Source organism: Oncorhynchus nerka, linkage group LG17, assembly GCF_034236695.1.
Source record: "Oncorhynchus nerka isolate Pitt River linkage group LG17, Oner_Uvic_2.0, whole genome shotgun sequence".
Lineage (NCBI taxonomy): Eukaryota > Metazoa > Chordata > Actinopteri > Salmoniformes > Salmonidae > Oncorhynchus > Oncorhynchus nerka.
Window position 1 is genome coordinate 922,804 of NC_088412.1, and position 18,508 is coordinate 941,311.

General features: G+C 53.9%; 1 protein-coding gene across 14 annotated transcripts in view; it reads left to right on the forward strand.

Moving 5' to 3' along the window:
* dapk2b (death-associated protein kinase 2b) overlaps nucleotides 1-18,508 on the forward strand; it is a 128,786-nt gene that overhangs the window by 12,247 nt on the left and 98,031 nt on the right. For 13 of the 14 annotated variants that reach the window (XM_065002815.1, XM_065002817.1, XM_065002825.1 and 10 more), the window contains exon 2: nucleotides 13,766-13,930. In XM_065002815.1, coding sequence (XP_064858887.1) covers nucleotides 13,854-13,930 — 77 coding nt within the window. In that variant the 5' untranslated portion in view covers nucleotides 13,766-13,853. The remainder of the gene's footprint in view (nucleotides 1-13,765; nucleotides 13,931-18,508) is intronic. The other variant, XM_065002816.1, reaches the window with a different exon arrangement.

Here is an 18,508-nt window from a genome sequence, read left to right on the forward strand (position 1 = left end):
GAGACCCATAGGGAGGCCCTTAGGGAGACCCATAGGGAGGCCCATAAGGAGACCCATAGGGAGGTCCATAGGGAGGTCCATAGGGAGACCCATAGGGAGACCAATAGGGAGGTCCATAGGGAGGTCCATAGGGAGGTCCATAGGGAGACCCATAGGGAGACCAATAGGGAGAACCCATAGGGAGACCCATAGGGAGACCAATAGGGAGAACCCATAGGGAGACCCATAGGGAGACCCATAGGGAGACCCGTAGGGAGGCCCATAGGGAGGCCCATAGGGAGACCCATAGGGAGGTCCATAGGGAGACCAATAGGGAGGTCCATAGGGAGACCCATAGGGAGGTCCATAGGGAGACCCATAGGGAGACCCATAGGAAGGTCTATAAGGAAACCCATAGGGAGGTCCATAGGGAGGTCCATAGGGAGAACCATAGGGAGGTCCATAGGGAGACCCATAGGGAGACCCATAGGGAGACCCATAGGGAGGTCCATAGGGAGGCCCTTAGGGAGACCCATAGGGAGGCCATTAGGGAGACCCATAGGGAGGCCCATAGGGAGACCCATAGGGAGGTCCATAGGGAGACCCATAGGGAGGTCCATAGGGAGGTCCATAGGGAGACCCATAGGGAGGTCCATAGGGAGACCCATAGGGAGACCAATAGGGAGGTCCATAGGGAGACCCATAGGGAGACCAATAGGGAGACCCATAGGGAGACCAATAGGGAGAACCCATAGGGAGACCCATAGGGAGACCCATAGGGAGGCCTTTGGTGAGACCCATGGGGAGACCCATAGGGAGGCCCTTAGGGAGACCCATAGGGAGGCCCATAGGGAGACCCATAGGGAGGTCCATAGGGAGGTCCATAGGGAGACCCATAGGGAGACCAATAGGGAGGTCCATAGGGAGGTCCATAGGGAGACCCATAGGGAGGCCCATAGGGAGACACATAGGGAGGTCCATAGGGAGGTCCATAGGGAGGTCTATAGGGAGACCCATAGGGAGACCCATAGGGAGGTCCATAGGGAGACCCATAGGGAGGTCCATAGGGAGGCCCATAGGGAGACCCATAGGGAGGTCCATAGGGAGACCCATAGGGAGACCAATAGGGAGACCCATAGGGAGACCAATAGGGAGAACCCATAGGGAGACCCATAGGGAGGCCCATAGGGAGAACCCATAGGAGACTCATAGGAGGCCCATAGGGAGGTCCATAGGGACCCATAGGGAGGTCCATAGGAGACCCATAGGGAGGTCCATAGGGAGGCCCATAGGGAGACCCATAGGGAGGTCCATAGGGAGACCCATAGGGAGACCAATAGGGAGACCCATAGGGAGACCAATAGGGAGAACCCATAGGGAGACCCATAGGGAGGCCCATAGGGAGAACCCATAGGGAGACTCATAGGGAGGCCCATAGGAGGTCCATAGGAGACCCATAGGGAGACCAATAGGGAGACCCATAGGGAGACCAATAGGGAGAACCCATAGGAGACCCATAGGGAGGCCCATAGGGAGAACCCATAGGGAGACTCATAGGGAGGCCCATAGGGAGGTCCATAGGGAGGTCCATAGGGAGACCCATAGGGAGGTCCATAGGGAGGTCCATAGGGAGACCCATAGGGAGACCAATAGGGAGACCCATAGGGAGACCAATAGGGAGAACCCATAGGGAGACCCATAGGGAGGCCCATAGGGAGAACCCATAGGGAGACTCATAGGGAGGCCCATAGGGAGGTCCATAGGGAGGTCCATAGGGAGACCCATAGGGAGGTCCATAGGGAGGTCCATAGGGAGACCCATATGGAGGTCCATAGGGAGACCCATAGGGTGACCCATAGGGAGGTCCATAGGGAGACCCATAGGGTGACCCATAGGGAGGTCCATAGGGAGACCCATAGGGAGGTCCATAGGGAGGCCCATGGGGAGACCCATGGGGAGACCCGTAGGTAGACCCGTATGGAGACCCATAAGGAGTCCCATAGGGAGGTCTATAGGGAGACCCATAGGGAGGTCCATAGGGAGGTCCATAGGGAGACCCATAGGGAGATCAATAGGGAGGTCCATAGGGAGACCCATAGGGAGACCAATAGGGAGGTCCATAGGGAGGCCCATAGGGAGGTCCATAGGGAGGTCTATAGGGAGACCCATAGGGAGACCCATAGGGAGGTCCATAGGGAGACCCATAGGGAGGTCCATAGGGAGAACCATAGGGAGACCAATAGGGAGGTCCATAGGGAGACCCATAGGGAGGTCCATAGGAAGACCCATAGGGAGACCAATAGGGAGGTCCATAGGGAGACCCATAGGGAGGTCCATAGGAAGACCCATAGGGAGGTCCATAGGGAGACCCATAGGGAGGTCCATAGGGAGGTCCATAGGGAGGTCCATAGGGAGGCCCATAGGGAGAACCCATAGGGAGGTCCATAGGGAGACCCATAGGGAGGTCCATAGGGAGAACCCATGGGGAGACCCGTAGGTAGACCCGTATGGAGACCCATAAGGAGTCCCATAGGGAGGTCTATAGGGAGAACCATAGGGAGGTCCATAGGGAGGTCCATAGGGAGACCCATAGGGAGGTCCATAGGGAGGTCCATAGGGAGACCCATAGGGAGGTCCATAGGGAGGTCCATAGGGAGACCCATAGGGAGACCAATAGGGAGGTCCATAGGGAGACCCATAGGGAGACCAATAGGGAGACCCATAGGGAGACCAATAGGGAGAACCCATAGGGAGACCCATAGGGAGGCCCATAGGGAGAACCCATAGGGAGACTCATAGGGAGGCCCATAGGGAGGTCCATAGGGAGGTCCATAGGGAGACCCATAGGGAGGTCCATAGGGAGGTCCATAGGGAGACCCATAGGGAGACCAATAGGGAGACCCATAGGGAGACCAATAGGGAGAACCCATAGGGAGACCCATAGGGAGGCCCATAGGGAGAACCCATAGGGAGACTCATAGGGAGGCCCATAGGGAGGTCCATAGGGAGGTCCATAGGGAGACCCATAGGGAGGTCCATAGGGAGACCCATAGGGAGACCCATAGGGAGGCCCATATGGAGGTCCATAGGGAGACCCATATGGAGGTCCATAGGGAGACCCATAGGGTGACCCATAGGGAGGTCCATAGGGAGACCCATAGGGAGACCCATAGGGAGGTCCATAGGGAGGCCCATAGGGAGACCCATGGGGAGACCCGTAGGTAGACCCGTATGGAGACCCATAAGGAGTCCCATAGGGAGGTCTATAGGGAGACCCATAGGGAGGTCCATAGGGAGGTCCATAGGGAGGTCCATAGGGAGACCCATAGGGAGATCAATAGGGAGGTCCATAGGGAGACCCATAGGGAGACCAATAGGGAGGTCCATAGGGAGGCCCATAGGGAGGTCCATAGGGAGGTCCATAGGGAGACCCATAGGGAGGCCTTTGGTGAGACCCATAGGGAGGCCCTTAGGGAGACCCATAGGGAGGCCCATAGGGAGACCCATAGGGAGGTCCATAGGGAGGTCCATAGGGAGACCCATAGGGAGACCAATAGGGAGGTCCATAGGGAGGTCCATAGGGAGACCCATAGGGAGGCCCATAGGGAGACACATAGGGAGGTCCATAGGGAGGTCCATAGGGAGGTCTATAGGGAGACCCATAGGGAGACCCATAGGGAGGTCCATAGGGAGACCCATAGGGAGGTCCATAGGGAGGCCCATAGGGAGACCCATAGGGAGGTCCATAGGGAGACCCATAGGGAGACCAATAGGGAGACCCATAGGGAGACCAATAGGGAGAACCCATAGGGAGACCCATAGGGAGGCCCATAGGGAGAACCCATAGGGAGACTCATAGGGAGGCCCATAGGGAGGTCCATAGGGAGACCCATAGGGAGGTCCATAGGGAGACCCATAGGGAGGTCCATAGGGAGGCCCATAGGGAGACCCATAGGGAGGTCCATAGGGAGACCCATAGGGAGACCAATAGGGAGACCCATAGGGAGACCAATAGGGAGAACCCATAGGGAGACCCATAGGGAGGCCCATAGGGAGAACCCATAGGGAGACTCATAGGGAGGCCCATAGGGAGGTCCATAGGGAGACCCATAGGGAGACCAATAGGGAGACCCATAGGGAGACCAATAGGGAGAACCCATAGGGAGACCCATAGGGAGGCCCATAGGGAGAACCCATAGGGAGACTCATAGGGAGGCCCATAGGGAGGTCCATAGGGAGGTCCATAGGGAGACCCATAGGGAGACCAATAGGGAGACCCATAGGGAGACCAATAGGGAGAACCCATAGGGAGACCCATAGGGAGGGCCATAGGGAGAACCCATAGGGAGACTCATAGGGAGGCCCATAGGGAGGTCCATAGGGAGGTCCATAGGGAGACCCATAGGGAGGTCCATAGGGAGGTCCATAGGGAGACCCATAGGGAGGCCCATATGGAGGTCCATAGGGAGACCCATATGGAGGTCCATAGGGAGACCCATAGGGTGACCCATAGGGAGGTCCATAGGGAGACCCATAGGGAGACCCATAGGGAGGTCCATAGGGAGGCCCATAGGGAGACCCATGGGGAGACCCGTAGGTAGACCCGTATGGAGACCCATAAGGAGTCCCATAGGGAGGTCTATAGGGAGACCCATAGGGAGGTCCATAGGGAGGTCCATAGGGAGGTCCATAGGGAGACCCATAGGGAGATCAATAGGGAGGTCCATAGGGAGACCCATAGGGAGACCAATAGGGAGGTCCATAGGGAGGCCCATAGGGAGGTCCATAGGGAGGTCTATAGGGAGACCCATAGGGAGACCCATAGGGAGGTCCATAGGGAGACCCATAGGGAGGTCCATAGGGAGAACCATAGGGAGACCAATAGGGAGGTCCATAGGGAGACCCATAGGGAGGTCCATAGGAAGACCCATAGGGAGACCAATAGGGAGGTCCATAGGGAGACCCATAGGGAGGTCCATAGGAAGACCCATAGGGAGGTCCATAGGGAGACCCATAGGGAGGTCCATAGGGAGGTCCATAGGGAGGTCCATAGGGAGGCCCATAGGGAGAACCCATAGGGAGGTCCATAGGGAGACCCATAGGGAGGTCCATAGGGAGAACCCATGGGGAGACCCGTAGGTAGACCCGTATGGAGACCCATAAGGAGTCCCATAGGGAGGTCTATAGGGAGACCCATAGGGAGGTCCATAGGGAGACCCATAGGGAGGTCCATAGGGAGACCCATAGGGAGGTCCATAGGGAGACCCATAGGGAGACCAATAGGGAGGTCCATAGGGAGACCCATAGGGAGACCAATAGGGAGACCCATAGGGAGACCAATAGGGAGAACCCATAGGGAGACCCATAGGGAGACCCATAGGGAGAACCCATAGGGAGACTCATAGGGAGGTCCATAGGGAGGCCTTTGGTGAGACCCATGGGGAGACCCATAGGGAGGCCCATAGGGAGGTCCATAGGGAGGTCCATAGGGAGGTCCATAGGGAGACCCATAGGGAGGCCCATAGGGAGACCCATATGGAGGTCCATAGGGAGACCCATATGGAGGTCCATAGGGAGACCCATAGGGTGACCCATAGGGAGGTCCATAGGGAGGTCCATAGGGAGGCCCATAGGGAGAACCCATAGGGAGGTCCATAGGGAGACCCATAGGGAGGTCCATAGGGAGAACCCATGGGGAGACCCGTAGGTAGACCCGTATGGAGACCCATAAGGAGTCCCATAGGGAGGTCTATAGGGAGACCCATAGGGAGGTCCATAGGGAGGTCCATAGGGAGGTCCATAGGGAGACCCATAGGGAGATCAATAGGGAGGTCCATAGGGAGGTCCATAGGAAGACCAATAGGGAGGTCCATAGGGAGGCCCATAGGGAGGTCCATAGGGAGGTCTATAGGGAGACCCATAGGGAGACCCATAGGGAGGTCCATAGGGAGACCCATAGGGAGTTCCATAGGGAGAACCATAGGGAGACCAATAGGGAGGTCCATAGGGAGACCCATAGGGAGGTCCATAGGAAGACCCATAGGGAGACCAATAGGGAGGTCCATAGGGAGACCCATAGGGAGGTCCATAGGGAGACCCATAGGGAGGTCCATAGGAAGACCCATAGGGAGGTCCATAGGGAGGTCCATAGGGAGGTCCATAGGGAGGTCCATAGGGAGGCCCATAGGGAGAACCCATAGGGAGGTCCATAGGGAGACCCATAGGGAGGTCCATAGGGAGAACCCATAGGGAGACTCATAGGGAGGCCCATAGGGAGACCCATAGGGAGGTCCATAGGGAGACCCATAGGGAGACCCATGGGGAGACCCGTAGGTAGACCCGTATGGAGACCCATAAGGAGTCCCATAGGGAGGTCTATAGGGAGACCCATAGGGAGGTCCATAGGGAGACCCATAGGGAGGTCCATAGGGAGACCCATAGGGAGGTCCATAGGGAGACCCATAGGGAGACCAATAGGGAGGTCCATAGGGAGACCCATAGGGAGACCAATAGGGAGACCCATAGGGAGGCCCATAGGGAGATCCAAAGGGAGACCCATAGGGAGGCCCGTGGGGAGACCCATAAGGAGTCCCATAGGGAGGTCTATAGGGAGACCCATAGGGAGGTCCATAGGGAGACCCATAGGGAGATCCATAGGGAGAACCATAGGGAGACCAATAGGGAGGTCCATAGGGAGACCCATAGGGAGGTCCATAGGAAGACCCATAGGGAGGTCCATAGGGAGACCCATAGGGAGGTCCATAGGGAGGTCCATAGGGAGGCCCATAGGGAGAACCCATAGGGAGGTCCATAGGGAGACCCATAGGGAGGTCCATAGGGAGAACCCATAGGAAGACCCATAGGGAGGCCCATAGGGAGACCCATAGGGAGGTCCATAGGGAGACCCATAGGGAGACCCATGGGGAGACCCGTAGGTTGACCCGTATGGAGACCCATAAGGAGTCCCATAGGGAGGTCTATAGGGAGACCCATAGGGAGACCCATAGGGAGGTCCATAGGGAGGTCCATAGGGAGGCCCATAGGGAGGTCCATAGGGAGGCCCTTAGGGAGACCCATAGGGAGGCCATTAGGGAGACCCATAGGGAGGCCCATAGGGAGACCCATAGGGAGGTCCATAGGGAGGTCCATAGGGAGACCCATAGGGAGGTCCATAGGGAGGTCCATAGGGAGACCCATAGGGAGGTCCATAGGGAGACCCATAGGGAGGTCCATAGGGAGGCCCATAGGGAGACCCATATGGAGGTCCATAGGGAGACCCATAGGGAGGTCCGTAGGGAGGTCCATAGGGAGACCCATAGGGAGGTCCATAGGGAGGCCCATAGGGAGACCCATATGGAGGTCCATAGGGAGACCCATAGGGAGGTCCATAGGGAGACCCATAGGGAGGCCCATAGGGAGACCCATATGGAGGTCCATAGGGAGACCCATAGGGAGGTCCATAGGGAGACCCATAGGGAGGTCCATAGGGAGACCCATAGGGAGGTCCATAGGGAGGCCCATAGGGAGACCCATAGGGAGACCCATAGGGAGGCCCTTAGGGAGGTCCATAGGGAGACCCATAGGGAGGTCCATAGGGAGGTCCATAGGGAGGCCCATAGGGAGAACCCATAGGGAGGTCCATAGGGAGACCCATAGGGAGGTCCATAGGGAGAACCCATAGGAAGACCCATAGGGAGGCCCATAGGGAGACCCATAGGGAGGTCCATAGGGAGACCCATAGGGAGACCCATGGGGAGACCCGTAGGTTGACCCGTATGGAGACCCATAAGGAGTCCCATAGGGAGGTCTATAGGAGACCCATAGGGAGACCCATAGGGAGGTCCATAGGAGGTCCATAGGGAGGCCCATAGGGAGGTCCATAGGGAGGCCCTTAGGGAGACCCATAGGGAGGCCATTAGGGAGACCCATAGGGAGGCCCATAGGGAGACCCATAGGGAGGTCCATAGGGAGGTCCATAGGGAGACCCATAGGGAGGTCCATAGGGAGGTCCATAGGGAGACCCATAGGGAGGTCCATAGGGAGACCCATAGGGAGGTCCATAGGGAGGCCCATAGGGAGACCCATATGGAGGTCCATAGGGAGACCCATAGGGAGGTCCGTAGGGAGACCCATAGGGAGGCCCATAGGGAGACCCATATGGAGGTCCATAGGGAGACCCATAGGGAGGTCCATAGGGAGACCCATAGGGAGGTCCATAGGGAGACCCATAGGGAGGTCCATAGGGAGGCCCATAGGGAGACCCATAGGGAGACCCATAGGGAGGCCCTTAGGGAGACCCATAGGGAGGCCCATAGGGAGACCCATAGGGAGGCCCTTAGGGAGACCCATAGGGAGGCCCATAGGGAGACCCATTTGGAGGTCCATAGGGAGGCCTTTGGTGAGACCCATGGGGAGACCCATAGGGAGGTCCATAGGGAGGTCCATAGGGAGACCCATAAGGAGACCCATGGGGAGACCCGTAGGTTGACCCGTATGGAGACCCATAAGGAGTCCCATAGGGAGGTCTATAGGGAGACCCATAGGGAGGTCCATAGGGAGACCCATAGGGAGGTCCATAGGGAGACCCATAGGGAGACCAATAGGGAGGTCCATAGGGAGACCCATAGGGAGGTCCATAGGGAGGTCTATAGGGAGACCCATAGGGAGGTCCATAGGGAGACCCATAGGGAGGTCCATAGGGAGACCCATAGGGAGGTCCATAGGGAGGCCCATAGGGAGACCCATAGGGAGACCCATAGGGAGGCCCTTAGGGAGACCCATAGGGAGGCCCATAGGGAGACCCATAGGGAGGCCCTTAGGGAGACCCATAGGGAGGCCCATAGGGAGACCCATTGGGAGGTCCATAGGGAGAACCCATAGGGAGACTCATAAGGAGGCCCATAGGGAGACCCATAGGGAGGTCCATAGGGAGACCCATAGGGAGACCCATAGGGAGATCCAAAGGGAGACCCATAGGGAGGTCCATAGGGAGGTCCATAGGGAGGTCCATAGGGAGGTCCATAGGGAGGCCCATAGGGAGATCCAAAGGGAGACCCATAGGGAGGCCCGTGGGGAGACCCATAGGGAGACCCGTAGGTAGACCCGTATGGAGACCCATAAGGAGTCCCATAGGGAGGTCTATAGGGAGACCCATAGGGAGGTCCATAGGGAGACCCATAGGGAGGTCCATAGGGAGACCCATAGGGAGGTCCATAGGGAGGTCCATAGGGAGGTCCATAGGGAGGTCCATAGGGAGAACCCATAGGGAGACTCATAAGGAGGCCCATAGGGAGACCCATAGGGAGACCCATAGGGAGGCCCATAGGGAGATCCAAAGGGAGACCCATAGGGAGGCCCGTGGGGAGACCCATAGGGAGACCCGTAGGTAGACCCGTATGGAGACCCATAAGGAGTCCCATAGGGAGGTCTATAGGGAGACCCATAGGGAGGTCCATAGGGAGACCCATAGGGAGGTCCATAGGGAGACCCATAGGGAGGTCCATAGGGAGACCCATAGGGAGACCAATAGGGAGGTCCATAGGGAGACCCATAGGGAGGTCCATAGGGAGACCCATAGGGAGACCAATAGGGAGATCCATAGGGAGACCCATAGGGAGGTCCATAGGAAGACCCATAGGGAGGTCCATAGGGAGACCCATAGGGAGGTCCATAGGGAGGTCCATAGGGAGGTCCATAGGGAGAACCCATAGGGAGGCCCGTGGGGAGACCCATAGGGAGACCCGTAGGTAGACCCGTATGGAGACCCATAAGGAGTCCCATAGGGAGGTCTATAGGGAGACCCATAGGGAGGTCCATAGGGAGACCCATAGGGAGGTCCATAGGGAGACCCATAGGGAGGTCCATAGGGAGACCCATAGGGAGGTCCATAGGGAGGTCCATAGGGAGGTCCATAGGGAGAACCCATAGGGAGACTCATAAGGAGGCCCATAGGGAGACCCATAGGGAGGTCCATAGGGAGACCCATAGGGAGACCCATAGGGAGGCCCATAGGGAGATCCAAAGGGAGACCCATAGGGAGGCCCGTGGGGAGACCCATAGGGAGACCCGTAGGTAGACCCGTATGGAGACCCATAAGGAGTCCCATAGGGAGGTCTATAGGGAGACCCATAGGGAGGTCCATAGGGAGACCCATAGGGAGGTCCATAGGGAGACCCATAGGGAGGTCCATAGGGAGACCCATAGGGAGACCAATAGGGAGGTCCATAGGGAGACCCATAGGGAGGTCCATAGGGAGACCCATAGGGAGACCAATAGGGAGATCCATAGGGAGACCCATAGGGAGGTCCATAGGAAGACCCATAGGGAGGTCCATAGGGAGACCCATAGGGAGGTCCATAGGGAGACCCATAAGGAGGTCCATAGGGAGGTCCATAGGGAGACCCATAGGGAGGTCCATAGGGAGGTCCATAGGGAGGCCCATAGGGAGAACCCATAGGGAGACTCATAAGGAGGCCCATAGGGAGACCCATAGGGAGGTCCATAGGGAGACCCATAGGGAGGCCCATAGGGAGATCCAAAGGGAGACCCATAGGGAGGCCCGTGGGGAGACCCGTAGGTAGACCCGTATGGAGACCCATAAGGAGTCCCATAGGGAGGTCCATAGGGAGACCCATAGGGAGACCAATAGGGAGATCCATAGGGAGACCCATAGGGAGGTCCATAGGGAGACCCATAGGGAGACCAATAGGGAGATCCATAGGGAGACCCATAGGGAGGTCCATAGGAAGACCCATAAGGAGGTCCATAGGGAGACCCATAGGGAGGTCCATAGGGAGACCCATAGGGAGGTCCATAGGGAGGTCCATAGGGAGGTCCATAGGGAGAACCCATAGGGAGACTCATAAGGAGGCCCATAGGGAGACCCATAGGGAGGTCCATAGGGAGACCCATAGGGAGACCCATAGGGAGGCCCATAGGGAGATCCAAAGGGAGACCCATAGGGAGGCCCGTGGGGAGACCCATAGGGAGACCCGTAGGTAGACCCGTATGGAGACCCATAAGGAGTCCCATAGGGAGGTCTAATAGGAAGACCCATAGGGAGGTCCATAGGGAGACCCATAGGGAGGTCCATAGGGAGACCCATAAGGAGGTCCATAGGGAGACCCATAGGGAGGTCCATAGGGAGACCCATAGGGAGGTCCATAGGGAGGTCCATAGGGAGACCCATAGGGAGAACCCATAGGGAGACTCATAAGGAGGCCCATAGGGAGACCCATAGGGAGGTCCATAGGGAGACCCATAGGGAGGCCCATAGGGAGATCCAAAGGGAGACCCATAGGGAGGCCCGTGGGGAGACCCGTAGGTAGACCCGTATGGAGACCCATAAGGAGTCCCATAGGGAGGTCTATAGGGAGACCCATAGGGAGGTCCATAGGGAGACCCATAGGGAGGTCCATAGGGAGACCCATAGGGAGGTCCATAGGGAGACCCATAGGGAGGTCCATAGGGAGGTCCATAGGGAGACCCATAGGGAGACCCATAGGGAGGTCCATAGGGAGACCAATAGGGAGAACCCATAGGGAGACCCATAGGGAGACCCGTAGGTAGACCCGTATGGAGACCCATAAGGAGTCCTATAGGGAGTCCCATGAGACCCATAGGGAGGCCTATGGGGAAGCCCATAGGACCCATAGGGAGGCCTAAAGGGAGGCCCATAGGACCCATAGGGAGACCCATAGGGAGGTCTATAGGGAGGCCCATAGGGAGGTCCATCGGGAGGTCCATAGGGAGACCCATAGGGAGGTCTATAGGGAGGTCTATAGGGAGGTCCATAAGGAGACCCATAGGGGGGCCTATAGGGAGGTCCATAGGACCCATAGGGAGACCCATGAGACCCATAGGGAGGCCCATAGGGAGACCCATAGGGAGACCCATGGGGAGGCCCATAGGGAGACCCATAGGGAGACCCATAGGACCCATAGGGAGACCCATAGGGAGACCCATGAGACCCATAGGGAGGCCTAAAGGGAGGCCCATAGGACCCATAGGGAGACCCATGAGACCCATAGGGAGGCCCATAGGGAGACCCATGAGACCCATAGGGAGACCCATAGGGAGACCCATAGGGAGGCCCATAGGGAGGTCTATAGGGAAGTCCATAGGGAGACCCTTAGGGAGGCCCATGAGACCCATAGGGGGGCCTATAGGGAGGCCCATAGGACCCATAGGGAGACCCTTAGGGAGGCCCATAGGGAGACCCATGAGACCCATAGGGAGACCCATATGTCTATAGGGAGGCCTATAGGGAGGCCCATAGGACCCATAGGGAGACCCATAGGGAGGTCTATAGGGAGACCCATAGGGAGGTCCATAGGGAGGCCCATAGGGAGGTCCATAGGGAGACCCATAGGGAGGCTCATGAGACCCATAGGGAGACTCATAGGGAGACCCATAGGGAGGCCCATAGGGCGGCCCATAGGGAGACCCATAGGGAGACCCATGAGACCCATAGGGAGGTCTATAGGGAGACCCATAGGGAGACCCATGAGACCCACAGGGAGGCCCACAGGGAGACCCACAGGGTCTATAGGGAGGCCCACAGGGAGACCCATAGGTCTATAGGGAAACCCATAGGGAGGTCCATAGGGAGGCCCATAGGGAGACCCATATGGAGGTCCATAGGGAGACCCATAGGGAGACCCATATGGAGGTCCATAGGGAGACCCATAGGGAGACCCATAGGGAGGCCCATAGGGAGACCCATATGGAGGTCCATAGGGAGACCCATAGGGAGGTCCATAGGGAGGTCCAAAGGGAGACCCATAGGGAGACCCGTAGGGAGGTCCATAGGGAGGTCCATAGGGAGACCCATAGGGAGGTCCATAGGGAGACCCATAGGGAGGTCCATAGGGAGACCCATAGGGAGGTCCATAGGGAGACCCATAGGGAGGTCCATAGGGAGGCCTTTGGGGAGACCCATGGGGAGACCCATAGGGAGGTCCATAGGGAGGTCCATAGTGAGACCCATAGGTTGGTCAATAGGGAGACCCATAGGGAGGTCCATAGGGAGGCCCATAGGGAGACCCATAGGGAGGTCCATAGGAAGACCCATAGGGAGGTCCATAGGGAGACCCATAGGGAGGTCCATAGGGAGACCCATAGGGAGGTCCATAGGGAGACCCATAGGGAGACCCATGAGTCCCACAGGGAGAACCATAGGGAGACCCACAGGGTCTATAGGGAGGCCCACAGGGAGACCCATAGGTCTATATGGAGACCCATAGGTCTATAGGGTGCCTTTTGGGATGCGTTTCTCCAAGGCCATAGTCATGCCCATTGGCCTGTAGTGTTAGGCTCAGCTTCAGAAGGATCCTATCCTGGCTCAGCCCTCGGAAGGATTCTATCCTGGCTCAGCCCTCAGAAGGATCCTATCCTGGCTTAGCCCTCAGAATGATCCTATTCTGGCTTAGCCCTCAGAATGATCCTATCCTGGCTTAGCCCTCAGAAGGATCCTATCCTGGCTCAGCCCTCAGAAGGATCCTATCCTGGCTCAGCCTCAGAATGATCCTATTCTGGCTCAGCCCTCAGAAGGATCCTATCCTGGCTCAGCCCTCAGAAGGATCCTATCCTGGCTCAGCCCTCAGAATGATCCTATCCTGCCTTATGGAACACATGGAGTTGCACCTCCTTTTCGTTTGAGCTGGAATGTAGTGCAGCATGCTGGGACATGTGGGTAGAGATGTCAGTCCTCATCTCACAATCGCTCGTCAGTGCGTTGCTGCGCTGCTCTCATTCTGCTCTCATTCTCTCTTGTTTTGTCGCTCAGAACTGAACGGGCAATTCTCTCTCGTTGTGTCACTCAGACTGAAGACAGAGATACATGTTTATCGTTTACGAGGACGTATCGACCCTCAATGAGGACATTGGGCATGGCCGTTTTCAAGCAACAGAGAGTAGAGGACTTCTATGAGATTGGTGAAGAGCTGGGGAGGTGAGTGTGTAGCTGTTTCTCCTGAACTGTTATTACTGTTTTATGAGGTCTTATAGACCTGTTATGTAGCTCTATGCTCTGTGTTCTGTATGTCGATTATAATGTACTGTATGTCATTATTATGAGCTGTTATATACATCTTATTTAGCTCTAAGATCAGCGTTTGTGTATTTAGTCTTTATAATGACTCCTCCTTAGTGTTAATCCCAGCCCCACATGTTGACTGGCCAGCCAGCCTGCCTGATCCTGAGGAGTGCTGTAAAGGAGGACAACAGAGAAATGCAAACAGCTGGCTTGTTGATGTGTATAGGACAGGACCTAGTTACAGTTTACAGCAAGTTAAATTTTGGACAGGATAATGGTGTTAAATGTAGGATAGGATAATGGTGTTAAATGTAGGATAGGATAATGGTGTTAAATGTAGGACAGGATAATGGTGTTAAATGCAGGATAGGATAATGGTGTTAAATGTAGGATAGGATAATGGTGTTAAATGTAGGACACGATAATGGTGTTAAATGTAGGATAGGATAATGGTGTTCAATGTAGGACAGTGTAATGGTGTTAAATGTAGGACATGATAATGGTGTTAAATGTAGGATAGGATAATGGTGTTAAATGTAGGACAGTATAATGGTGTTAAATGTAGGACAGTATAATGGTGTTAAATGTAGGACAGTATAATGGTGTTAAATGTAGGACAGTATAATGGTGTTAAATGTAGGGCAGGATAATGGTGTTAAATGTAGGATAGGATAATGGTGGTAAATGTAGGGCAGGATAATGGTGGTAAATGTAGGATAGGATACTGTAATGGCGATAAACGTAGGACAGGATAATGGAGAAACCATAAGAAAGGATAATGGAGGAAACATGCTATGTGATAATGGACATAAACACAGGACAGGATCATGTAGATAAACATACTATATCATAATGGAGATAAAAAACACAGCACATGATAATGGAGCTAAACATACTATATGATAATGGACATAAACACAGGACAGGATAATGGAGATAAACACACTATATGATAATGGACATAAACACAGGACATGATAATGGAGATAGACACACTATATGATAATGGACATAACCACAGAACATGATAATGGAGATAACATACTACACGATAATGGGCACAAACACAGGACATGATAATGGAGATAAACACACTATATGATAATGGACATAAACACAGAATACGATAATGGAGCTAACACACTACACGATAATGGACATAAACACAGGACATGATAATGGAGATAAACAGACTATATGATAATGGACATAAACACAGGACAGGATAATGGAGTTAAAATACTACACGATAATGGACATAAACACAGGACATGATAATGGAGGTAAACAGACTATATGATAATGGACATAACCACAGAACATGATAATGGAGATAACATACTACACGGTCATGGACATAAACACAGGACAGGATAATGGAGGTAAACATACTATATGATAATCGAAACATAATAGTTAAGGTGATTTCCCAAACTGTTTATTACCATGTTATTCAACTTTCTCAACTTGTCTCTCGGGTAGTCTATTTCCAGCCAATGTTGAAATGAACCTGTAGACACCCCAATCTCTGGTTCAAAACTGTCCCCTCAACGGGCCCTATAGGCAGGCTAACCTCCCAGTAAGGAACTGCTGTTATAGAGAACACATAGGGGACATCCTCCTAAGGAAGTATACAATAATTCAACAGAGGTTAGGAATGTGTTCAGCAGGAAGTTCATTAAGTCACGTGTGGGACAGACGGACAGTATTGGAGGGTTCCGGGAGAAGGCCAACAGCACTTCTACACAGACAACAGGACTTGAAATATGATCTGTGGTCTACCACATTATAGTAACTTCCTGTTCTGGTATTTTCTGCGACACAACCTGCTAGGAGTTAACTTTGTTCTCTTTAACACTGGGTTCAGTTCAGATGGCTCTTGCCTCTCTATTTGAATGCTGGTTATTGGAACATTCAGCTGTTACCGGGGAGATGGCTTCATTGTGATCAATAGGGATTGTTTAGGACACACAAGACTTCACGAGTGGTTAGATTTGCATGTGTTGAACCCCCAGACACAAGGACAGCAACAAGACTGGGCTGGGAAGCCTCAGACAACTGTAATGAAAGAGGAAGGACTGTGTGTGTGTGCGTGTGTGTGTGTGTGTGTGTGTGTGTGTGTGTGTGTGTGTGTGTGTGTGTGTGTGTGTGTGTGTGTGTGTGTGTGTGTGTGTCACGGAAGTGTGTGAGAGTTCCTCAACACCTCAGCAGCTGCTGTGTCAGTTATTAGAGGGGGGGGAGACTGTCAAAGAGAGAGAGATCATAGGGAGAGAGATTGGTGGAGAGAGAGAGAGGGGTGGAGAGAGAGAGAGGGGTGGAGAGAGGGAGAGGGGTGGAGAGAGAGAGAGGGATAGAGAGAGAGAGAGGGTGGAGAGAGAGAGGGGTGGAGAGAGAGAGAGGGGTGGAGAGAGGGAGAGGGGTGGAGAGAGGGAGAGGGGTGGAGAGAGAGAGAGGGATAGAGAGAGAGAGAGGGGTGGAGAGAGAGAGAGGGGTGGAGAGAGAGAGAGGGGTGGAGAGAGAGAGAGGGGTGGAGAGAGAGAGAGGATAGAGAGAGAGAGGGGGTGGAGAGAGAGAGAGAGAGGGGTGGAGAGAGAGAGAGGGGGTGGAGAGAGAGGGGAGAGAGATTGGTGGAGAGAGAGAGCGAGGGGTGGAGAGAGAGAGAGGGATAGAGAGGGAGGAGAGGGAGACGGGTCGAAGAGAGAGAGATCATAGGGAGAGAGATTGGTGGAGAGAGAGAGAGAGGGGGGGGAAAGAGAGGGGGGGAGAGAGGTCAGAGAGAGGGAAACAGATAGATTAGAGAGATAGAGAGACAGATCAGAGGGAGACAGATCACTTGCTTTGGCGATGTTACACATGTTTCCCATGCCAATAAAGCCCTTGAATTGAATTGAGAGAATAGTTTCAACTTGAGCAGGAGCTGCCAAAACCAATTAGCTCCTACAAATACTGAAATTAACATGGTTTTTAGAGTGAAGTACTTTGGAAAAAACAAAAGACAACTGAATGTGAGACAAAACAAGCAACAAGTGAAGAAGATAGGCCTATAAGATTGTGCAGTTAGCTTAGCTAGTTGGGTTGTTAAGCAGTTGTTAGGGACTCTCCTAAAAGAAGATTAGATATCGTTAGATATCGAAAAAACGAGCTAGTTAACAACTCAATAAAAAGACAGAAGACAAAGGACATCAAAGTAAAGCAGTTCTCTAAAAGACTCTAATACAAGAAACAACGCTGTTTTGGAACAGCTAGGCTTCTATTAGAACGTTGTAGCTATGCTAAGCTATGCTATGCTATGCTATGCTAAGCTAAGCTATGGACATTGTTTACACACCACACATCTCGACGGAGAAAGCTAAGAAAAGTTTCAAAGGCTTGATGATGGGACAGAACCATATGCTGAGGTAACCTCTGGCAAAAGACCCCTTAGAACTAATAGAGATTGGAGAGGTGTGTCAACTACTGTATATAATATGCAAACTACTGGACTAGACAGACCCTTTAATTCACACAACATATTTTTTATTTTTTATTTTACCTTTATTTAACTAGGCAAGTCAGTTAAGAACAAATTCTTATTTTCAATGACGGCCTAGGAACAGTGGGTTAACTGCCTGTTCAGGGGCAGAACGACAGATTTGTACCTTGTCAGCTCGGGGCATTAGTAACCTAGCCAACTGCTTTGCCCTAGTCTCACGACAGCTGAAACAGAGCATTACCTAGCCGACTGCTTTGCCCTAGTCCCACTACAGCTGAAACAGAGCATTACCTAGCTAACTGTTTTGCCCTAGTCCCACTACAGCTGAAACAGAGCAGTAACCTAGCTAACTGCTTTGCCCTAGTCCCACTACAGCTGAAACAGAGCAGTAACCTAGCTAACTGCTTTGCCCTAGTCCCACGACAGCTGAAACACAGCATTACCTAGCTAACTGCTTTGCCCTAGTTTCTGTCAGGCTACACAGAACAAGCATGTGTACGTTGTTGAGACTGCCGAATAACGGCGCGACCAGCTGACACCTACACCCGTGGATGTCCAAGTGTGCCATGAGGGGCTGGTACTTAAGCAGCTTCCAGCGAACGGCCTGCTCCATGTAGCCATCCAATGAGCAGCCCACTTGCACAATGAGCACCTCCCCCTGGCCTCCCCCCATCAACAACAATATCTGGTGTATTTGGCTCACAGGAAAACACATCAACATCATACCAGCTTCCCCTTACACAACCATGTTCATGCGTGTGTGTTGTTGGTGAAACCACCTCGCTGGTCAACAAGCCAGTCATGTCTAGCAATGTACAAATCCATGTATGAACAGGAACCATTCACAACACGGGCAATGGACTCCGTTACATTTGACTCACTGTTGGTTCACTAGTCCAGCCTTACTGCACTGTTGGTTCACTAGTCCAGCCTTACTGCACTGTTGGTTCACTAGTCCAGCCTACTGCACTGTTGGTTCACTAGTCCAGCCTACTGCACTGTTGGTTCACTAGTCCAGCCTT